The sequence below is a fragment of the Typha angustifolia genome, chromosome 13 (assembly GCF_048772165.1).
Source record: "Typha angustifolia cultivar Huaian chromosome 13, ASM4877216v1, whole genome shotgun sequence".
Lineage (NCBI taxonomy): Eukaryota > Viridiplantae > Streptophyta > Magnoliopsida > Poales > Typhaceae > Typha > Typha angustifolia.
Window position 1 is genome coordinate 1889167 of NC_133251.1, and position 23124 is coordinate 1912290.

A 23124-nucleotide genomic window follows, 5' to 3' on the forward strand; every position below is an offset into this window, starting at 1 on the left:
CCAGCTAAATTGGTTAAAAATTTCACTGACCGTAGGAAAATTACATTTTAATCTCTCTTGTACTTATAGTTGGTTAAATTTCAAAATGCATTATTATTATTATTATTATTATTATTATTATTTTATGTCACTTAACTCACTCTACTCTCTGCTGTTTTAATTACATAAAATTCTTATTTTTAAGGCAAATATAATTTCTAATAAAAATGTTAAATCTTCTGACCATTTTGCCTTTTATTATTTCTAAAATGTCCAAAATACAAAAGCGAGAAAGATTTAAATGAAAGAGATTACTTGATGTAATATACAATAGGCATTTTAATTATTTTATATTAAAATTACCATCAGCTAGTAGCTACACATATACCAAAACCATAAGGAAATTATACTCTTTATCAATTATAATTCTGGTTTTATTATTTTTATACATATAATTCGGTTGACAAATATATTTCCCCAATCTATGGAAATAGAGGAAGATGCAAAGTAAATTAGTTTACGTTAAAGTATTTTGTCATCTATTGCTGTGAAACCAACTGTCAACACTTATTACGATCAATTGGGTGATCATGACTATTAAATGAATCATGACTAACTTTTGCTAATCAGTTCAGTCCCTCGTAAAATTATATTTAGAAATAGACCCTCACCCTTCCGGTGCTTATTTAAATACCCCCTCCTCCTTTTGTTCTGGCACGATTACGAAGTCTAAATAAAGAAAGCGAGCTCTTACAAACAAAGCTGCCTTTGAGGCCGCCAATCGAAGAAAACGAGCTCAAATAACCGTCGATCCTGCAAATAGCTAAATAGATCCATTGTGACCAAAGTCGTGAAGCTACCCTACTCGGGAATCTCTTCGATCGAGGGGGTGATGAGGTTTCCGACGCGGATTTGATCGATTGTAGTTGTTCGGATGAATCTCGGAGGAGGTATTCAGCTTAATCTCCTATTTCCTTCTGTAAAAAGTTGGAAACTTGGATACATTGCGCTTTAATTCCTCTTTTGGAGCTGTTTATAGCGGGTGGAAGTGGTTGATTGTTGTTTGTTGGTGTCTTTGAACCTTAGGGTTTAATGAGATTTATTTACTGGGGATATGCATTAGCAGAGATTGATATGGGTTCCGTTGTTAAGGTCTTCTAGATGAAAATCTTCTGGTCAAGATTAAATTTTGATTGCAAATTGTGTGATTCTTGGTTGAAAGCAGGAAGGGCTTGCAGACCAATGAGAATCTGATGATGGAGAATGACGGCGAAGCAGGGGATGATCAGGGGTCGGGTTGGCTTGAAGTAAAGAAGGTAACACTTGATGTCATCATATCGTTTGTTGCTTTGATGATTGCGAGGGTACTAAGCTAAAATTTTATCAACTTCTGAAGAAACTAACTCAAGTACAAAGAAGTAAGAAACCAAAAAGGAAAATCTAACGTAGAACTAATGTGTTATAACTATGCAAAAAGAAGGAAAAATCATTTCTTGATCTTCTTTGCAGGTTAAAATTTCATAATCCTTCTTTCATTTTTGGTCATGCCTATATTTCAGATGAAATTGTTGTTTGTAGCAATAATTAGTCATATATTAGGGATTCCAATGCTGAGAAATTTAGTGAAGCATTTGTGCATTAGAGTACCTGACACATGATGTACTGCAGAAACATAGAATCAGCTCAAAGCTCTCCTTACAGAAGGCATCTGGAGGATCTTTAAATAAAACCTGCACCTTCTCTCAATGTCACCAGGCTTCTAGTAGTAATGATGGTGGAAATTGGCATGGTGGACAGCAATTTGCATCCGCACCTTCCAACTCAGGACCTGATTTTGTTTCTTGTTCAACAGTTTATGTTGATGGTAGTTCTCGACTGTTGGAAATAGATTGTGATGCAGACTGCATTGATAAAATGGTTATCAAGAACAAATGTGATATTCAAAATCTGGAAGTTGCGGCTGCAGAGAATGTGACAAAGGCAACTGAGGAATTGCTAATAAAGGAAGATTTTAGCCATGTTTCCAGAATCAAATGCGGTGATGTTGAGGATGTTGCTTTAATACCGCATGATCGTTCAGAACATTCAAATAGTTCTCCAAAGCTTGAGTTTGAAAAGTTTGCAGATAATAAGTCACACGAAGATGGGGATACTTTGGCTGTAGATGAATTGGTAACATTTGTGCCTTACGATCAAGTCGTGGAGAGAAAGGTTACAGTTACATCTGACAATGCAGAACAATTTCCTAGCAGAATGCTCTATTCAATTGTTAGCAGGGATTCTGTTGAGACCTCAAAGGAGAGTAAGAACTTTCCTTTTCATGACATCAAAGTAGCGAAAGACAACCAACCTGATTCTTCTGAAAATTTAGAGGAAAACCACAAAGGGGACATAAGAACCATGACTGAATCGGTGGATTACTTGGATATCGATAATGTAGCTGTTCAAGATTGCTCCTCATCACCTACGGGAGGAACTTTACAAGTGATTCTTCAAAAGGGACATAATATATCTGACAATGGGCCTGCAAGGACCTCAGAACTGTCAACTTCAAACACATGCATGTTGAGTGACATAACAGATGGTATTTTTGTTACCCACAGGAAAAATTGTGAGGAAGTTTCAGCGACTACTTCAGTCATGGCTTCTATTCAAGATCATGGGGGATTGCATGACCATACAACAGGTCATGCTGATTTTGGAGAAGGTGAACCTGGGGAGAGCAAAGAAAGATTTAGACAAAGGCTTTGGTGCTTCCTTTTTGAAAATTTGAATAGATCTATAGATGAACTTTACCTTCTTTGTGAATTAGAATGTGATATGGAGCAGATTGATGAGGCCATACTTGTCCTTGAAGAAGCCACATCTGACTTCAAAGAACTGAAATGTAGAGTGGAACATTTTGATAACACCAAACAATCTTCTCTTAGCTTACCAAAGGATGGAATAGCGATGACTGTGAAGGCTGATCATAGGAGGCCACATGCGTTGTCATGGGAGGTAGATGAAATTAATTGTTACCCAAGTAGGAAACTATTCTTTTCTGATTTTCTGAAGTTAATGAATGGTATATTTATCACTTAGTACATTCGCTCCTTTTTTTCCCTCATGAACAGGTGTTCTAATAAGTTCTAGCAGAAATTTGCCTAAAGGATTTCATTTGAAGGATATCATAGAAATGATCATAGAAATGTAATACTCTGAAATTTGTTGTTTGATTTCTTGTATGTGAGTATACAGTTGCCGAAATATGCTTGCAGGTTACTGATGTTTTCCTTACTTTAAATGACATCATGTGCAAACTAAAATACGCTATGGTGAGAAGTTACCTTTTTCTAGTTTGAAGGTGGAGTGAATAATTCAAATTCATCGAGTCATGAATTTCTTGATGGGGCATATTTTCTCTTTATGAGTTTCTATTCTGAAGTTTGATGCATAATTACAAAGGAGCCCCTTCATAACCTAGACCTAAGACTCAGGCTGACCTGATAATATGACAAGAGGAAAGCAAATTGTTGTTCCGTAGATCCCATTGAATTAGTATTTACAGTGTCTAAATCACATTTTGACTTTATGGTAATTCTTACCTTGTCTTATATGTTACCTTGCATCACTACTATCACTATAGTGAAAACATAACATATTAGCTTTGGCCACCATAATCATTATCAAACTGTGATCATTACTTGCACACAGGCTTTTACTTTTACCTATACAGAAGATTTTCTCCATGATACTTCTTGGAGTCATAAATTGTCACTGACATTATGCAGGTTAGGCGAATGACAACTTCACCCCACAGGGCAGAAATACTATCTTCATCTCTGGAGGCTTTTAACAAGATTCAACTTGAAAGAGCTCGCAAGCGCATTTTAGGTGCAGAAGAGCTGGATATTTCCAATTCTTCTCAACAAGAATCAAGTAGTTCCCCAAATGTAAATGACAATGCTAGAGATAGCACAAGAATTTTTCATGCTGATCAAAGAAAGACTAATGGGGAGAAGAAGAACAGGGATTCCACCAGACAAGCAAGAACACATTTAGCACAAAGTGGAGGCTTGCCTCCACAAAGCTATAGTGCTTCTTCCTCTGGAAAAAGCAAGAGAGAACCACTAGGACCAGTTACTGAAATTGAGAAGCAGGTTCCTAGGAAGGACAAAGAGTCAGCTGACAATAAGTACGATAAACAATCCAAGACTGTGGACATGGTAAAAAAGCATATTTCTCTTGTTGACAAGGAGAAGGAGAAGGAAAAGCAAAAGACAACACCGTGGAAGTCAATGGATGCTTGGAAGGAAAAAAGAAACTGGGAAGATATACTTAAATCTCCAATGCGAAGTTCTTCTCGTGTTTCACACTCTCCTGGTATGAGCAGAAAAGCTGTAGAGCGTGCTCGAGTTTTACATGACAAATTGATGTCTCCTGAAAAGAAGAAAAAAAGTGCTTTAGATTTTAAAAAAGAAGCAGAAGAAAAACATGCACGAGCAATGAGGATTAGGAATCAACTGGAGAATGAGAGAATTCAAAGGCTACAACGTACATCTGAGAAATTGAATCGTGTAAATGAGTGGCAAGCTGTCCGTAGTGTGAAATTGCGAGAAGTAATGAATGCACGTCAGCAGCGCAGTGAGTCCCGTCATGAAGCGTATCTGGCTCAAGTAGTAAAAAGAGCTGGTGACGAAAGCAGTAAGGTTAATGAGGTCCGTTTCATCACTTCATTAAATGAAGAAAATAAAAAATTTATGCTCAGACAGAAACTTCATGATTCTGAAATGCGGAGAGCTGAAAAGCTACAGGTAATTAAATCAAAACAAAAGGAGGACAGTGCGAGGGAAGAAGCTGTGTTGGAACGGAGAAGACTCCTTGAAGCTGAAAAGCTGCAGCGTCTTGCAGAGACACAACGTAAAAAGGAAGAAGCTCAAGTCAGAAGAGAAGAAGAGCGCAAGGCATCAAGTGCAGCACGGGAAGCAAGGGCCGTGGAACAGCTTCGGAGAAAGGAGATCAGAGCGAAAGCTCAACAAGAAGAAGCAGTACTCTTAGCCCAAAAATTAGCTGAAAGACTTCGTGAAAGTGAACAGCGTAGAAAATATTACCTGGAGCAAATACGTGAAAAAGCTTCAATGGATTTTAGAGATCAATCTTCGCCTTTACAACGTCGTTCTTTAAGTAAGGACAGTCAGAGTAGATATATTTCAACAAAAGTTGCTGATGACTGTCAAATATTATCAAATGCCAGTTCTGGAGATTCTTCTGTAAAATTAGTTGATGCAGCACATCAGCCTACATTGAAGAGAAGAATTAAAAAAATACGGCAGAAACTAATGGCACTTAAACATGAATTTGTTGAACCTCCAATAGGTCCTGAAAATACAGGGATTGGATACAGAGCTGCAGTAGGAACTGCAAGGGCTAAAATGAGCAGATGGCTTCAGGACCTTCAAAGATTTCGCCAAGCTAGAAAGGAGGGGGCTGCAAGCATAGGACTGATTGTTAGCGATGTAATAAAGGCTAGTACTCTGGAACTCAACTATTAATGATTAATGTCCTACATATATGCTATCATCTCAACTATAGTATTGAGTAGAAATAACTTATAAGTTTATGCTTTCCTTTTTTTGCACATTTTGTTGATCATACAGTTTATATTTTCAACAGTTTTTGGAAGGAAAGGATCTTGAACTACATGCATCCCGCCAAGCTGGTATGCTTGATTTTATCTCTTCTGCTTTACCAGCCTCTCATACATCAAAACCTGAAACTTGTCAGGTGACAGTTTATCTTTTACGGTTGTTGCGAATTTTGCTGTCACTGCCAGCAAATCGGAGTTATTTTCTTGTACAGAATCTCCTGCCTCCTATAATTCCAATGTTATCTGCCTCCCTTGAGAACTATATTAATGTTGCAGCATCTCCAAGTCCAGGATGTTCGAATATTCAGTCAAGTAAAACATCAGCTGAATATTCAGAATCAGTTGCTGAAGTCTTAGATAGCTTCTTATGGACTGTCACAGCAATTGTTGGGCATGTACATACCGATGATAGACAACTTCAAATGCAGGGTGGTCTGATTGAGTTGATAGTTTCTTATCAAGTCATTCATCGTCTGCGAGATTTGTTTGCCCTTTATGACAGGCCCCAAGTGGAAGGAGCACCATTTCCATCATCAATTATCTTCACTTTAAATCTTTTGGTTGTCTTAACATCTAAACCTGGAACCTTCTCTACCATTGATTGGGAATCTTGTAAATTCAAAACATTAAACAGTAAGGTGGTCCAAGAATGTGAAATGCTAGATTCTCGAGACATAGAAGGCCAATTTCTGTCACTTAACCAATCTGGAGATAATGTGCAAATACCAATTACACATGAGCTTCCAAAATCAACTAAAAGTAAATCTAGTGAAATATATGGGGAAGAAAAGTTACTCTCAACTGGAATATCTGATACTTTGGAGGCCAATGTAATACTGGATGAATATAAAGGTGAGTCCTTTGATATTTCAAGTGGTCCGCGTATTCCTGAATCTGGAATGCTTGAGAGGACTTCCTTAGGTGCATCAGGAAACATGTTGGAGGACCATCCTGAGAAAATATTGCCTCAGAAGGATGAGAAGAACTCCACAGAAGGTTGTGCAGTAATAGAAAAGCTAATTGACGAGCATACAATGAAAACAATTCCTGGTAGAAGGAATGCAACCAACTTGAAGCAACCTGTAGTACTTGTGCTTTCTGCTATTGCTGAGACAGGCCTTGTCAGTCTTCCGTCACTCTTAACAGCTGTGCTGCTTCAGGCTAACAACAAATCCTCAGCTGAACAGGTACACCTGTTATGATAGAGAAAGTTGCATTCTGTCCCTAGGCAATAAATTCATCATGCATATTCTTAATAACATAATGGGGCATTTCACAAGCAGAGAAGTGTAAAATAAGCCTGTTGATGATGCATTTCATGTTGTTTAGTTACATGTTTATTGCCCATTAGTTTCATTATATATCTTCATTGTTCATGCATTGCACATCCCATTAATTTGCATGCTTTTTAGTTTCTTGACTATGAAAGAGATGATCTTAGATAGAAGAGCAACAGTATTAATGAGAGCACAATTGCATTCTTCAAGTGGAAGATGAATCTGCCAGGGTGAATGTCATAAAGGCATCTGCGCTACCCTTGTAGAAGCTCTCTTTCTAAGTGCCCTCTTTTTGTCATCCCTTCTGCTTTGCAAATTTGGTCTTGATTTATCTATCAATTTACTCATCTTGCTTATTGTATTTTATTCCCAACTCTTTTAAGATGTTGAACAAATGCTGTAACCAACTAAATTTCAGGGTTCTTCTATTCTTCCATCAAATTTTGAAGAAGTAGCTACTGGTGTGTTAAAGGTTTTGAACAATATAGCATGCTTGGATATTACTCTCCTACAGTTTATGTTGGTAAGTGTATCTCTTTGATTTTCTGCTCTGTGGATTTACTGATATTATTCTTTGTCAATACCATAGTACCAATATAATGCTGAATCTGTACTTTTCCTCCAATATATATCTTATGCAGGCTAGATCAGATCTAAAAATGGAATTCTTTCATTTGATTAGCTTTCTTCTGACACATTGCACGAATAAGTGGAAAGCAGCTAATGATCAGGTAATATTTATCCTATTATTATGTGTCACCTTCAGTTATGTTATTTATAGGCTATCATAATGGCATATTTAATGCTCTAGGTCTTTTACCAATTAGTCAATTGTCAGTTGTATCTTCTGTAAAAAATGAACTCTTCAGATACAATGTGACTGCAGCTTTATGTATCTTCCACCTTATATTAAGCATGAATGTACCACTTCAGTACATCCTTAACATGGATCAATTAAAGGTTGCCAATTATGATGTAAAAATGCTTTTTTACTTATTAATGGAAGAGCTTCTTGATGACTAGGATCTTTAGACATTATTTTTCCTGGCAGTCAAGGTAGTATTTAAAGAGTGATTTCAATAGAGAAAGAGCATTTGCTTTCTGTCATCTAGTCAATTACAAACTCTGCTTCAGCGCTCCTCCCTACTTTGCTCAGGATTAATTTTGTGAACAATGAAGTTGTTTTAGATATTTCTTGGTCAGTAGTAGAATGGATGACATTAACATTAGCCAACATTATAACTCTTCTGGAATATTTGATACTAGGTTAACTCAGTCTAGCCTGCAATCGGCATGATCACATGACTACCCAAATGTGACAAGTCCCAGCTCTAAAACCATAAGTTAGCTTGGGTTGGTTCAGGACAGGTTCGTGTTTTTGTCTATATATTATGCTTGTCTTAAGCTGGCTCTATATTATGCTTGTCTTAAGCTGGCTCATTGATTTGGAATGCAAATATAGTATAGGTGTTGTTTGGGCTTACACTTTGAAGTTGAATGCCCTGATGTAAACTTTGGTCAGATTACTTGAGTCATCCATCCACTCCAGTGTAATAATTGGGTCGTACTTTCAAGTTTCAATAGAACTTGCGCTTGGCATGCTGTTTTCCAATTGTATATATATTGTTTGCATGCTTTTGCTTTGAGTTCCCTATTTATCTGCCACATGCCTTTCTTAAAACCAGCATCATGTTGTCTCACTCAGTATACTTTTCATGCTTTTCTGTGTTAGAGAAAGAATTTTATGGGACATATCTCCTGGTAAATGAAATAGCACAATATGAATCAAACTGACCAGTCTTAAAGATTTTCCAGATCCACTTATTTGCTTGTTAACTTGTCTTGAGCTTACAGTATATTCTCTTCTGGACTATGCTATTCCTCTAGGATAGCGTAATGCCTTTGATATAATATGGATGATTCCAAAGGCATCGAGTTCATTTTGTCATTTGCTTTCTTTTATTATTTTGTGTATTACTTGTAATGTGTTTAAGACATATTTGCATGTTTTCTGTAAATACTACATATTAAGGTATAGAATGTGCAATCTGAAATTTCCTTTCTTCAGGTTGGTTTACTCCTCCTAGAATCTCTATTGCTTCTTGGTTATTTTGCCTTGTTCCATCCTGGAAATCAAGCAGTTCTTCGGTGGGGAAAAAGTCCAACCATACTTCACAAGGTGATTGCCCTGTATAAAAATTGTGCTATATCTGAATTTCTTAGAACTTGAATGAAAAACTAATCTGTTGCTTAAAAAAAAGCAGGTCTGTGATCTACCCTTTGTTTTCTTCAGTGACCCTGAGTTGACTCCAATCTTGGCAGCCACACTTGTGGCTGCCTGTTATGGGTGTGATCAGAACAAGGGTGTGGTGCAGCAAGAGATCAGCACTGACATGTTGCTTACTATACTTAAGACTTGCAGGCAAGGATTGTTGTCATTCCCAAATGCTTCTATTGCACCAGATAGCAGCACAAGAAATTATCAAACCGACAGCAGTCAGATAATTCCAGAAGCTAGAAGCTCCCAGGTTGAGATCCATGTTAAATCAAGCCGTAAAAGATCCCGGCCTTCATTAAAAAAAGGTGTTTCAGGAATCATTAGAGTCAGCAAACCAAAGATCCAAAGGGATGGCAGAGTAGCAAAGGCTTGCGATTCTTGGGCCCTCAAGCACAACTTCCCATCATCAGATGCTTCTTCTATTTTTATGTTGCATTGCAGATTTCCATCCTCTTTCTTGGATAAAGCTGAAGAATTTTTCTCAACTGAGACCTAAGTGACAGTGACAGTGACAGTAACAGGTTGAACACATAAAGCTTAGTCCAAAATTCTGACCTTCAAGCATGAGATGCTAGCTATGTGACTCAAATTGCAGGCATTCAGTGTCTCATTCTGATCTGCCACAATATTTGGTTTCTGTTTGCGAAGTCTTATGCTTGGCGAACGCATAGGATATTCAGTAGTCTTTCTTGATTCTTCATACATTTAGCTGGTGATTAGTGAATTCTTTCGGAAAGGAGAGATTCAACATAAGTTGGTACTCCCCCAGGATTCAGAAATCTCTAGCTGGTGCCTCCTCATGCAAGCTACAACTGACTGATGCTGGGAATGACTTATTCACCGTTTTTGTTTGCTATGGGTCATTTCTTGAACCCGGAAGAGTTCTTATACAGCAGGAGCAAATTTAGGTTGAATTATGAGGAAAGACATCATATGCTTTTGACCAGTCGATAGTATACTTTTATAAAAGAAAATAGGTATCTTGTTTTATGACTCAAATAGTTTTCCTCTTTTTTTTTTCCGGGACAGTAGAAATATTATTTATGATGTACAACATTATATGAGACGGTATCTTCTCAGAAAGACATTGATAGGAGACGGTCACTACAAAATGACTGGCAGAGCTTCACACATCTTATCCTCAGTTACAGCTTTGATCAAAATACCATGCATATCAGACACTCATTTTTGATATAGAAAGCAATTCGTAATTTGTTGATGTAACTAAAGCTTTTTATTCCCCTCTTCTTATTGCTTTTTCTTGCTTGACCAATCACTATATTTTGTCTCCTTTTACTGAGCTATAATGTTGCGGGCAGTAGATACTTCTCACTAGAATCATAGAGTGAAAAATACTATGATTTTATTTCAGAATTAATCTTCCTATTTTGTTTGCCTGTAAGTTTTATTCGCATGATGATCCAGGGACATTAGTAGACTTGTTTTTATGCAGGAGATTCCTGCATACAATTAATGGACTTTGTTTGCATGCGTTTATGAAGTATTTACTTGGAATATGACAAGATACAATGTATCATAACGTGAAAATTACAGTAGGTCCCAAGAGTTCAATATATATATTATGACTAATTCAATGACCGACTGATGCAAGGACTGTAGAAGATATTACAACCAAGGTGAACATAAAACTAGGAGGAGCAAGAGTATGACAGAAGAAAGAAAATGGATCGAAATCCACGAAGGACAAGAAGATGAGATAAACAAGGAAAAAAACCCAAATCATGCTCTTGATAGTTTACCAAGAAGATAAAAGTACAAAATAATTCGTCATCACTGAGAAAGATATTAAAGAGAAAGAAGGCAACACATAACTATTGTTAATGTTAATTACAGCGCATGTGAACATTCACCAGTAATGTCATGTGCAACCAAAAGCATCACAGGCCAATACTGGAGCAGAGCAACAACACATAAGCACACCATGTCGGAAAAATGTGTACATTTCTATGTTTTCTCAACATATCAGACATAAGACCTACAGAAACAAAGGTTTGAAGAAGTTATCTCCAGATCATTGGGCATTCCCTGCCATTTAAATGACAATATAATCTAACCTCATTCATCTAGCGATGTGGGATAGTCGTATATTTCAAGTATATGCTATTAGCATATCATTTACACATACTGATAAACAACAAGCAATACATAACTCAATTACAATGATAAAGGGCTAGAACTTCATCAAATGCCTAAAATTTCAAGTTATAAATAGAATAAGAAGACTACTTAAAACAGCTTTTCCTTGCAAACAGAGCCAATTGCAAATTACTACAGGGTCACAACTTCAAGAAGTTAATAACAAAGTGAGCTCATGCTTGAGGCATTCTTTCCACAAACATTTACATGATTACTAGCTTTCAGGATCCACTGGTTTATAAAGCGCTTTGAAAAGGACGTCTAGCCTTCACTCTTGGCAACCTGTTCAACAAAGAACCAACATGTTCAACAAAGAACCAACACGTTCAACAAATCATGCACTAAAATCCAGAATTGATACAACAGAAATTATTCTATAATCAGCTGGTCAATTAAATTTCCTTTCTCTAACTATCTCGTTGTTTAAATTTTTCCCCTTTTTTAGATCTTAAAATGTGTCTGCCACATTATATTCCATTAATTTTCATTTGATTTGCTAGTTACTGTGTTATTTCAATAATAAGTGACTTAGCAAGCATTATTAAGATGGGGCAACTGAGGCACATGGAATACACAGTTCACCAAAAGCAAATGCACAGAGGCCAGCGAAACATCAAAAATCAAAATATAATAGGACGGCTTAGTCATAATTATGAGGAAGGTTCCTCAACTTGGAATTATTTTCCTTCTACATACTATAAATTTATAATCTAAAATAACTAGGGTTACCAAGGCCTCAGGAAATGATATCTTTCACTATGGAAGTACTTTGGTCTTTCTTTTGATACTACATTAACATAATGAAAGGTACCCGGATAAACAATGTTTAGATGACGGCAGATTATGAAGTACAGTCAAGAGAACCACCTGACTCGAATTCCAAGTATCACTCCAGTTCAGATATCTCCTCAGAATCGGACAGAGGTAAGAGGGTGCATAATCCAAGCATGTGTCCATTGAGGCAAACATAGTACTCGACGGAATCATCATAAGAACCCAATCTGCCGCAAGCACTCCTCGGTATCATCTTTTCCTGCAACAAGTTCCATAGCTTTGCTTTACAATAAGGACACACTTCTGTGGGGTGGAATTCAGCCTGCTTGTCCATTAACATTTTCTTGACTTTTGAAACAGAAAATGACTTGAAGACACCACGGAAAAAGCCAATATCACCCTCGTCTCCCTGATCAAGATGCTCACATGGGTCTGAGACATATAAGACATCGGTTTTGCAGTGTGGAATTAAAAAACTTTTCCCTGAAGTCCTAGAAAATCTGGTCCTATAAACAAAGTGACCTGGTATGTGTATATTATTGAATAAGCCCCCTTTGCTGCACCCTGAACAATAGATGAGAAGCTTCCCTAGTGCTTTCCAATTCCCATCAATGTTATGGCTACCACTAGATTGCAAATCTAACATCATCTTTGGTGCCCTTGCATGGCAGAATTCTTTCCATAATACCCGCTTTGCAATCTCATCAAACCATTTGCATACACAGGAAATAATTGCAATCAGTCTCGGGTTCCAGTTTAGGTGTTGAAACACAAGAAAAAGTGTATCCTCGCTCAGATGACCTTTGATGCATAGGCATGTCGCAGAGTGAGTGCAGCGATACTGCTTTGCTACCAACATAGTTCCAACCATTACATGCAAGATAAAGTTCAGACCCTCAAAGACCAGCCCTATACAAATTCCATAAAAAGAATACGCATCATCAGAATTAAGTGAAAAGAATCTGCTCTCAACTTCCCCAAAGATGAAATAATGCAATAAAATCATAGACTGCTGCTCAATTTAATTTCCAATAGAACCAATTCATTTAATACAACAGTTGATCCTCTTCTTTTTTGGGGGAAAGAAAATACCACACTTTATCCATTATCACACGCACAATAGATCACATCAAAGCACCAATAAAATCATCTGAGCTAATATTGCAGTGAAACAGATTTAAAAGAAAGAGTACCAAATTTTGGGAAATACTTGTGTAGATAGAAATACAACAGCATTAAATTTATCAATTCCATCACCTGTAAATCCCCCCAAGGTCCGGATAATTCATAAAACCCACACTCCCGATCTCTTCATAAGCCTTCTACATAAATCCTAATTCCCAACAATTCCTACAATGCGCGCAAGATCTGCACTCCAATTTCTCCCCTCCCACCACACACAGCCCAACCAATCGGAATTGCCCAAATCAAAACCCTAGCTAAGACAGCCCCCAAAACAAGTACATCAAGAAATGCACCACTAAATATTCCATAAACTCCCCGAAAACAGCACAAAACAACCAATAAATGGCAAAATATTTTAACGAAATCGAGCAAAGAAGCCAGCTTTATTACCTGGGCAACGTCAAGTTTTCACCTTTACTCTTTTTCCCCCCTTTCCCACGGATCAAAGAACAACAACAACAACAACTGAACTTGTCTTCTTCTTCTCTCTCTCTCTCTCTCTCTCCTTATTTTGGAGCTCGGCAAGAAGGAAGAGATCAGATCAGGGGCAACACAAGGGCAAAGATGGAGAGCTCTTCGGGATTTGGGAATAAAAGAAACAGCGTAAATTTTCTTACAACCGTGAGGGTGTTATCGTCCAAATAAGAATCCGTGCATCTCTTCTGAAGCCTCCCCAATTGGTCTTTATACCTGAAGATATTAAAAGGAGTTCCCATTGTGTCAGCGGCAAAGTGAATTCCAATGTATCCCGATACTTTTATACATTTATTTATGTTACTCAAAGGTCAAGACTTTTAACTTATACGACTTTTAACTTATACGGGCTTCATTTATGATAAAGATATTTAACGGGCTCTCACTTATTTGCTCCTAAATTTTATTACTACTGTACTCTAACCTCCTAACTTTTAGATATTAACGAATTGATTTAGCCGACAATCTTTCCCCTAAAAAGGTACTGAGCTCATGTCTTAAAATTGCACATTACTTTGTTCCTCTCTCGAATAAAAGTCAAATACACTCATTCTCACATGCATCTGCAAGGGTATCATCTAATGTGCAACCAAAGACGATTGAGGACAAAGAAAGTAGTTCTCCTATGATTGCAAAACATAGTGTGGCTTACTTTTAAGCAAACTAATAACACAAATATGAGATTAAAGATTAAAAAATAATAATAAAAGAATCTAAGCTCACAATCGCAAACACGACTTTTCTTCTGACATAGTTAAGAGAATAAGAAATTTAATAATCATATCCTTCCAGAGGAGCACAATTGCATCTGTCAATACTAAATTATTGCATACTTGGGCACCGACTATCAAATGAACTTATAACAATAATATCAAGTGAACAATGAATAATATCATCTCATCGAGCACCACACAAAGGACTAGCACGAGTGTTGCAGATCATTACAGATATCATCGGATGTTACAGTTTAAATAGCCAATGCAAATTACAAAGGGCAAGCAACACTCCTCATCTCTGCCTTCATTGAAAAGAGAAAAAAAACTCAAGTCAAAATTTCCCTTACAAGCCAATCGAGGGTAGGATATGCAAAATATAACATTAAAAAGGATGGCAAGGCGAAGAGGACTGTGACGACGATGTACAGAAGCAACAGGGCTGCACTGGCTGGTATGGCATATAGAACTATGAGGAGGAAGATGATTACAAGTGGAAACTTGGCAGTCAAGTGAACAAAGAATGCCAGTGACTTGCGAAGGGATGCGTGAACCCTCTCTGCATTCAAGAAATTATGGATAAGTCTCCCATGATCCTCATTGGAGTTTGAGATTGCTCCAGAGGAATGTGGAGCTCTTTGAATTGGGTTGATGTTCCCAGTATTTCCAAGGACCGTGCTGTTACCAGAAGGGCACACAGGATGATGCTCAGTGCGAATTGAGGGCCAGGATATTGACCTCTCACCATTCATGCCCTCAACCATCCAGAGGAGAAAGTAGTTTTTGCTAGGAAAACTGAGATTACCTCTGTAAACAAAACGGAAAGACAAAGAGTTGCACCATGGGCAGGAAATGAAGAATGGTAACTGGATTGGTACTGTTGGAAATTTCACAACAGCCCACTGAAGCCCAAGGATGCAATTCTTGCACATCGTATGGCCACACCATAACACGTAAGGCACATTTTCCACAATGTTAAAGGATTCCCAGCATATAGGACACTCAAGACTTTCATTGCTGTTGCATGATGAGGCCTCATCATCAGAGCAATCAGGATTAGAAGTGCTACAGTTAGTTGAAATGTTCTTCTTCCCTAAGCTCCCAGCTACGGCTTTTGATGCAAAATTCCACATCGACATGGTGAAAGGAATAGCCAGATATTATAGAACCATCTCCTTCTGCAGTCACACTGACAAACGGGAAAAACAAATTCAAATCAGATGTGTAGTCCAGAAAACGGATTCCTGAGAGGAGGAACCTGAAATCAATGAAAAACAGCATAGCTGTAACAGACTATACCAATCTTTTCATCTGTCCTCTTGCATAACTATCATGTTAAGCAAAACAAACTCAGATAAGGGCAAAGGAGAAGATGGTACTCAGAAAATCAAAAGATCATCAGAGATGATGTCAATTTGTCAAAACAATTAAATTCATAGTACTCCATAAGGAAAATTTTCATTAAAGGCCCATTTATTCAATAAGATCCCGAGTTCATAAATTATGGATGTTAAACATGTTAAAAGCCACTCAAGGACAACAAAATCTCTTTGGTTTGTAATTTCCGAGTTGTATTGTTTTGACATCAGTTTGCAGGTTAAGTTCTATCTCCACATAGTACAGTCTAACTGCATAGTGGGTACTGAGAATTGAAGATTTCTCAGGATACTGATGGTCATCATGCACCACCAATAAGGTTAAAAGTCATAACAAAGTGATTTAAAGGTGAGAGATAAACAACCAGAGTCTTTATATATACTCTTTTGTATTTCTGATTTTAGGTCTTGCAAATCTTGAAATCAAGCATATGAATCTATATATACTTCAGATTAGGTTACCTGGTTTGTTTTAAGCTGAGACCTTAGGAAGTCAATCCAAAGTGAAGTACATCTTTTATTGGTTCGCATTAAGTGTCCACCACAAGCAAATAAATCGCATTATGCACACGGATTATGGCATTGTTCTCCTTTACAACTACCCACTAGAGTTCGAGATACAGTTAAATGGCAACCAGAAAATGTTGGCAACTATAAACCCTAGATTTCAAACAAATGTGAGATCAGCAGCAACCGAACAATATTGAATCATATAAGAACCCTAAAACAACGCAACCAGAGCTTAATTCACTAATTCAACGCTAAAGATCCCTCCTTTCCAGATCAACTTGCACAAAAAATAGCAAATCCTCCAAAAACAAACATATAGCAACTAAAAGATCGTTTCTTTCCACCACCAGAAAGCACACGACAAGAAGAATCTGAAAAAAGTGCGATCTTTACCCATTAATAAGCAGCAAGAACTACAAGACCTCGAAAGAGTGAGGGGATCGGAAGAAAGGATTGAGGAGAGGATTCGAGATCAAAACAATCTAAAAATCTATCGCTCTGAAACAGAGAGGGGGAGGAGACTTGGGAAAGAGTCGACCCCTCATTGGCCCGCGTGAGAATAAATTGGTGGGTTATTATTCCAACTGCAACTGACTATAGCCGTCCGATTGGGATCGGACGGTGAGCCAGTTATCAAAGCACGAGATTTTGACCGAAAATACTTATTTTATATTATTTTCTTTACTGAAATATATCATCTAATTCATCCTAGTCCTAATAAAAATAATAAATTAATTAAAAAATATCGATCAGTTGAGCATTCTTATTATCAAAAAAATAATAATAATAACTTAATATTTTAATCATCATTTTCTTTTGGCAGGAGGAGAAAAATGTACACAATAATGTGTTTATAATACACTAAACTGTTAAGATATATATATTCTTCACAACATCAAAAGAAAAGAGAGAAATGTTTAATGATATAAACGAAAACAATAGGAGAAGAAGAAGGAATTCGAATCCAACATCAGATAAGTATTCAATTGCAGTTCAATAATAATAATAATAATAATTCACTCGTTGTTTATTTATTAAACCACACACAAACTTCAGACTGCTTGAATGAAAATTACAGAAGACTCCAGCAATTACAGCACCTCAATGCTTCTTCAAGAATCCCTGAGCCATCTTCATATAATCCCCGATTCCACTTTCGGATGCACTCCCACCTCCAGATTGATGGGCGTTTGGCTTCTTCAACAGCCCCTCGGCCAACTTCATGTAATCCCCAAATCCACCACCAGACTCATTCCCACCACTATGATGATGACTCGAACTCGAAGAAGAAGAAGAAGAAGAAGAAGAAGATGATGATGAGTTGACTTGCGGGGATTGGTGGGTGGGGTTGTATTGGTGGAGATAGCCCTCGGCTTTCTCCACGTACTTGCCGAAGCCCTTTCCCTCGAGATTCCCGTAGTGGGAGGCGGCGTGGAGGAGGTCGGCGGCCGCGTCGGCGACCTTGGCCTTGTCGATCTTGTCGGACTCGTGGCGGAGGGTGGAGTTGGCGGCGGCGGCGACGACTTTGGCGCTGGAGAGGAGGTCGGTGGTTGAGGGCTGCGACGGCTTGTGGTGGGGGGTGGTGTGATCGGTGGGCTTCTTGGGTCGGGGATCGGAATCCATTTTGGTAGGTTTCTTAGAATAGAGAAGTAGAAGGAGGAGGAAGGAGAGGACTTTTTCTTTTGAAGGGGTAGGTAGGTAGTTAGATGTGGGTTGTGATACTAATAATAATAATAATAATATCTCTTTGTTATTAATGGAGATGGATGGAGGTGATGATCAAAGAAGCTTCTTTTATTGTATTTATTGTTGACAGACAGCGTGTGGATTTCCTGTTTTAGGTTGTTATTAAGCTGTAGGCGACGCGGCTCGCAAAATAACCACTTAAACCCATAGTATATGAGTTTATATGTTATTATGACTCAATTTTATGGAACAATTGGCTCGCTTTCTCGTTAAGCCTGACTGTGACTGCCTGAGTCACCTAATTTAGTTAGTAATATTGCAATTCTTTATAATATAGAAAAAGAAATTACATAGAGATAATAAGATAGTCACTATTTTTGGAGATCCAAACTACACACATATATATGATGATGTTAGAAGAACATGTTTAAATGTATTTCTTAAGAAGCAAAAAGATAATTTGATTAAAATTCTATGGTTGGTTACCAGTCTACAAGGGTGTTGCCAATATGTCGACACTATGACATCCGGAACGACTGTGTGTCGTTTCTTTGCATATAAGAAGTTTATATAAGAATTGGAAGAGAAGAAATCAACAGCAGTGTCTATTCAATTATCTTCTTCATATGCTGTACATAACATCCAGAGGGGGGAGAGAGAGAGAGAGAGAGAGAGAGAGAGAGAGAGAGAGAGAGAGAGAGAGAGAGAGAGAAAGTAAGTTGGCAATTTTATAAGCAAGGGGCTGATTGCTTTCATAGATAACTGGGAAGTAGATCCTAAAGGAGTGCAATCTGAGAACACAAATCCAAGTGCTCAAGAGTTTGGTTGGCATTGCATTTGTGTTCTCAGGTCACCCCTTTGGGACGCTTAGTTCTCTCTTAACCCAACCCCACCCTTGCTGTTTTCCCTTTCTTTACAGCTATTAATTCTTTCTCCGTTCTTCTTCTTAGTTTCAGTTTGTTTTATAAGTTGATTTCTCTTTGCTACAGCTTCAGTAAAGTGCGGCAAAAAGAATAGAAAATTTATTGTTTTAACTATGTCAAAACAGATGTTAACCTATCAGTATATAGGCTTAGGGGATGGTTTTCAGGAGAGGTAAAGTATTTCTATTATATGAAAAGGAAGTATTTTGATGTCTCCTGAAAAATATCCTCTTATGCTTTATTGATGCGGTGATATCTGACATAATAAAAAATAAATTTTATATATTAATGTGAATCAATGATTATCAGCATGACATCACCCTGTCTGCAAGAATGAGGTATGAGTTCGGCCTTCCAATACCTAAATTTTGAGGTAATCTTCCACTTCTAATCTATATGTATATTGCTTCCCAGTTTTATATTCATAACAATTGTACATCACATTAACAGATTTGTTGGTACCACAAACTCTGACAGACACAAGTATAAAATCATTGTCATGGCAAAGGAACAAATACTCATCCTCATTTTGGGCACTAAATATGGTTTTATTACAACAAAGAAACATACAAATTTTGCAAGTACATGAATTAAGCATCCTAACATGTGAATGTAGAAAATGCAACTCTGTTATCAACTTCCATAGCATCACAAACTTCTGAACATGAAAATTCCATTTTCCTCAGAACATTATACAATTGTGAATTGCCTACTCAATGTTCCGTCATGACACCTGAAAGTTCCTTGGTCAAACTTCCCAGACCTTGCTCGTGTGTCCACATCCTCAACCCACAGGAGAAATCAGCATTCTGGTTTACCAACATCCCAGTCTTAAAGCTGTCGAAGCATCAGTTCCTGCAGACCAGAAGTAGAACTACACTATGAAATCAAATGCATAATGTATTGTTATGATGTTTCAAACAATATTACAATGAACACACTGCTAGGTACTACCTGGTAGTAATGGTCCCAGAGATGAGTATCACCGTCGTCAAAGAATCATACTTTTCAAAGTTTGCCAACAACCTTATCCTTTTTCCGTTTTGCATATTCATGGACAATGCTAATAGTGTTCTCTCTGTGGCGCAAGTAAAACTCTGCAAGCAAGATCTGACTTTCTTCAGACATCAGATCACCATGATGACCCTGAAAAGCACAACATACCTTCTTACTAGAATGTGTATGGCTACAGTAGTTGATAAATGAAATGACTGTATGAGTGAAGGAAAAAATATAACAAGAATTCAGTTTTGTTCTATGAATATTTCATAAGATACTGCGAAATCAAATATTAAGTATCATTACTTGCCTTTTCTCTTTCATTAAAATGATACTAGTAACACGGTCCAAATCTTGAAGGATAGAAGCAGGACATTTGAGAAAGCATTATGATGTAACAGTAGGAATGTTATACCACAGAAAATTAAGACAGAAGTTCAAATTCTTACAAGGCGAGAAACTCTATCGCAGACCGCATGGTGCATTAGAATGCCAGCTGCAACAGAAACATTAAAAGAATCCACCATGCCTTTCATGGGAACGCTACAATGCAGGTCTGATAAGCAAAGAGCCTCATCACTTATGCCCCTGCAGGTACAAGTCAAGATCCATTAAGCATATGAATCAAAAGGAGAATGTCATCATGCAAATTGACTTCAAAACTTGAGCCTACTATGAGAAACACATCAAACAGGAATTATGAATCATGCCAAAAGCCAACAAAAAAAACTGACAGAACAATGATCACAACAAGTAAGAATTTGAAAGCGGATAGAACAAAGAACACATCCAAACTTCTACGCGCAATCATTTAGAACATCAAGAAAGCTAAGACTAGCAAGTCAGTAACAATAAAACTATCAAACGAAATAAAGGAAAATGGAATGGGCATAAGTGAAGCACTCACATGTTTTCATTTCCAACAACAATAGCTGTTGGCTGCGACCAATCTAACTCATAAACGGAGACCTAAGAAACAAGAAAGCAGTTAAATAAGCATAAATCTCTTGATAAGTTGCAATCACGGCATAAATACAGTGAAATATAATCAACTTTTTACATCATGATTTTGCCTGAGGTGTACAGATGTTTAAGGCAGCAACTTTCAATATGAGTTGCCGGATCTGCTGGCTTTAGGTTGTTTTTATTCCCCCACTTTCTTTTCCCTTTTTTCTAATTCTGGTGATTAACTCGAATATACTGAAAACTCTAAACAATGTTCTCTGTGCTTCCTAGAGTTTAGGAATATCACAATGGAACCACCTAGAACAATGCCCACAAACCAATACATTTGATGTTGTATTCATGGTCACCAAAGGATAGGATCGATAGTTCTTAAAAAAATATAAGCTGTAATGTAACTAAACAATATCTAAAATAAACTCATACCGAATCAGCTCCCAAGTGAGTCGTTGCAATGCGATAACCACGCTTTCGTAATGCCCCAAAGCACTCGGCGGGTGAATCCCAGAGCTCAATGTCCAACCACTTCTCAGCACCCATGCTGACATGCCTATTATCCCTATACCTGTTACATGCATCAAGAATACATCAAAACAGACATCTACCAGATTAAACATAACTCACTCAAAATGTCACTTTTTACAAACTTAACATCTAGCAAAGCGTCTATCCCAAAAGGACTTCTTTCACCTCAGAACCGGTTGCACCTTTTACTGCTATCGCAAGAAATCACATGAACCGATTGCACTCCGAGCGCATCCGCCGACCGGAACGCCGCCGAGACATTGCCGAAGTCAGTCAGCCCCTCGACGACCAAGCACACCGAGTAGCTCCGGTTCGCCACCGCGCTCCTTATCCTCTCCTTCCTCGCCTCCAGTATGTACGGATCCAACGCCTCAACAACCTCCCTGCTCGAAACCTCCATCTTCCCCGCGGTAAAGACATCTCGGTAAGGAAACCACGGGCACTTGCTCCCGTCCTCGGGTTCCGCCCTCCGCTCCATCTTCATCAGCCGCTCGATCCGATCCCCCTTGGTGAGCAGCTCCACAACCGTGTCCTCCGAGGAGGACTCGGGAGAGAGGTCCAAACAAGCGTTGGAGGAGTACGGTTTGGAGCCATGAAGCCCTAACCCTAGACGTGAAAGAGGAGATCGAAGAGAAGGTAGGCCGAGGAGGGAACGGGATTGGGGTTTGGTTCGCCGGAAGACGACATCGAGGGTGGAGAGGGAGGAGAGGGTTAGGGTTTTGGTGGTGCTCATTTGAAGTGGAGGAGAAGAGGGGGAAAGGAAAGGTGGGCTTTTTGGATAGGATTAGATTCATTAGAGTGGCAATGGTGGATCGGATTCTAGTTGGATCGGATCTAAAAAGTGACTAAACCGAACCCGGAATTAACTCTTGAGATTTTCTTTTCTTTTCTTCTATATGCATAGGAGAAAAGGAGAGGGGAAGAATTATTTCATCAATATACCTAAAAGAGCTTTTTAGCAACTAGGCGAAAATGTAAAATAGAAATCAGATGATTGAAAAACTTCTATCATACAAGTGCAATGCACTTGATTCAAATGAGAGGTCCATTTAATTGGAATATGATTAACTTTCACTTCTCTTAAAAATAAAATAGAAGGAACATAAATTATAGTTGAGATGCGAAAATAGAAAAAAAATATATATATTGTAGTAAAATTACAGTATTGATCACAAATTACATTCTCAAAAGTGGTGATAAATTTTGTGACATGTAGGATATTTAGATAAGGAAGAAGGAACCAGAAAATAATCATAAAATGACCCCATCCATTGTTAGAATATTAATCAGAAATGGGATCCCTGAGCTGAGCCCTCAGTAAAGTATGACATCAAGAACATATTCTCCAGCAGTGAGAAAATATCACATTAGTTAGTAACCATATTATATGGACTTCTTGAGCTAAACTTTTATCATCTAGTTATGGTAAATGGAGTAACATAGCTCCCTCTCTGTCATTTAAAAAGCAGAAGGGTAAACAACAATCACTTGACCCATAAATTCTCCTCTGTTAATGCCAATCCCATTAATGTCACCCAATACAATACAAAATAATCAAATCAACCACAAGTGCATAAACAATCAATTCAAATCAACCACAAGTGCATATTATGACCAACAATATGCTGTAAATGAAAAGAACCAATCAGCCATTGTAGCTTTAGTATTCTAGATCA

The 23124-nt window shown here is 37.8% G+C and overlaps 5 protein-coding genes across 8 annotated transcripts; 1 reads left to right on the forward strand and 4 right to left on the reverse strand.

Annotated features, from left to right (window-relative positions):
* The first annotated feature begins 713 nt into the window (after positions 1-713).
* Positions 714-10472, forward strand: LOC140773694 (uncharacterized). Of its 2 annotated transcripts, none has more exons than XR_012106507.1 (9): positions 714-929; positions 1205-1295; positions 1648-2979; positions 3753-5486; positions 5635-6795; positions 7304-7408; positions 7527-7616; positions 8152-8253; positions 8954-9064. XR_012106507.1 is itself a non-coding variant. In XM_073116384.1 (9 exons), exons 2-9 carry the CDS (start codon positions 1233-1235, stop codon positions 9657-9659), a joined length of 5106 nt encoding a protein of 1701 aa, XP_072972485.1. In that variant the 5' UTR covers positions 714-929; positions 1205-1232; the 3' UTR covers positions 9660-10472. The 2 variants fall into 2 exon arrangements, 1 of the variants encoding a protein (XP_072972485.1); XM_073116384.1 differs by lacking the exon at positions 8152-8253 and adding an exon at positions 9150-10472.
* A 757-nt stretch (positions 10473-11229) lies between these two features.
* On the reverse strand, positions 11230-13985 carry LOC140775171 (EID1-like F-box protein 2). Its single transcript, XM_073118447.1, has 3 exons — positions 13670-13985; positions 12188-13003; positions 11230-11602 (listed from the first exon to the last, which is right to left on the reverse strand). Exon 2 carries the CDS (start codon positions 12963-12965, stop codon positions 12207-12209), a length of 759 nt encoding a protein of 252 aa, XP_072974548.1. The 5' UTR covers positions 12966-13003; positions 13670-13985; the 3' UTR covers positions 11230-11602; positions 12188-12206.
* A 699-nt stretch (positions 13986-14684) lies between these two features.
* Positions 14685-16904, reverse strand: LOC140774904 (uncharacterized). 2 transcript variants are annotated; one of them, XM_073118088.1, is made up of 2 exons: positions 16746-16904; positions 14685-15655 (listed from the first exon to the last, which is right to left on the reverse strand). In XM_073118088.1, exon 2 carries the CDS (start codon positions 15603-15605, stop codon positions 14796-14798), a length of 810 nt encoding a protein of 269 aa, XP_072974189.1. In that variant the 5' UTR covers positions 15606-15655; positions 16746-16904; the 3' UTR covers positions 14685-14795. The 2 variants fall into 2 exon arrangements, with proteins under 2 accessions (XP_072974189.1, XP_072974190.1); XM_073118089.1 differs by having other exon boundaries at positions 14685-15724.
* A 451-nt stretch (positions 16905-17355) lies between these two features.
* Positions 17356-18074, reverse strand: LOC140774905 (nodulin-related protein 2-like). Its single transcript, XM_073118090.1, has one exon. The coding sequence runs from the start codon at positions 17973-17975 to the stop codon at positions 17454-17456; it is 522 nt and encodes a 173-aa protein (XP_072974191.1). The 5' UTR covers positions 17976-18074; the 3' UTR covers positions 17356-17453.
* A 625-nt stretch (positions 18075-18699) lies between these two features.
* Positions 18700-22226, reverse strand: LOC140774393 (uncharacterized). 2 transcript variants are annotated; one of them, XM_073117380.1, is made up of 6 exons: positions 21631-22226; positions 21350-21488; positions 20868-20929; positions 20410-20548; positions 19916-20107; positions 18700-19835 (listed from the first exon to the last, which is right to left on the reverse strand). In XM_073117380.1, exons 1-5 carry the CDS (start codon positions 22179-22181, stop codon positions 19970-19972), a joined length of 1029 nt encoding a protein of 342 aa, XP_072973481.1. In that variant the 5' UTR covers positions 22182-22226; the 3' UTR covers positions 18700-19835; positions 19916-19969. The 2 variants fall into 2 exon arrangements, with proteins under 2 accessions (XP_072973481.1, XP_072973480.1); XM_073117379.1 differs by having other exon boundaries at positions 18702-19816; positions 21631-22225.
* Positions 22227-23124: the final 898 nt, after the last annotated feature.

Excerpts from the sequence above, each read along its gene's own strand:
- LOC140774393 (XM_073117380.1), bottom strand. The coding sequence starts at position 22,181 with ATGAGCACCACCAAAACCCTAACCCTCTCCTCCCTCTCCACCCTCGAT. Across the intron at positions 20,930-21,349 it reads CTCACTTGGGAGCTGATTCG|GTCTCCGTTTATGAGTTAGA; the intron begins GTATGAGTTTAT and ends CTTGTTTCTTAG. Across the intron at positions 20,549-20,867 it reads GTTGTTGGAAATGAAAACAT|GGGCATAAGTGATGAGGCTC; the intron begins GTGAGTGCTTCA and ends TTGTACCTGCAG.
- LOC140774904 (XM_073118088.1), bottom strand. The coding sequence starts at position 15,605 with ATGTCGATGTGGAATTTTGCATCAAAAGCCGTAGCTGGGAGCTTAGGG.
- LOC140775171 (XM_073118447.1), bottom strand. The coding sequence starts at position 12,965 with ATGGTTGGAACTATGTTGGTAGCAAAGCAGTATCGCTGCACTCACTCT.
- LOC140774905 (XM_073118090.1), bottom strand. The coding sequence starts at position 17,975 with ATGGATTCCGATCCCCGACCCAAGAAGCCCACCGATCACACCACCCCC.
- LOC140773694 (XM_073116384.1), top strand. The coding sequence starts at position 1,233 with ATGATGGAGAATGACGGCGAAGCAGGGGATGATCAGGGGTCGGGTTGG. Across the intron at positions 1,296-1,647 it reads GTTGGCTTGAAGTAAAGAAG|AAACATAGAATCAGCTCAAA; the intron begins GTAACACTTGAT and ends GATGTACTGCAG. Across the intron at positions 2,980-3,752 it reads CACATGCGTTGTCATGGGAG|GTTAGGCGAATGACAACTTC; the intron begins GTAGATGAAATT and ends GACATTATGCAG.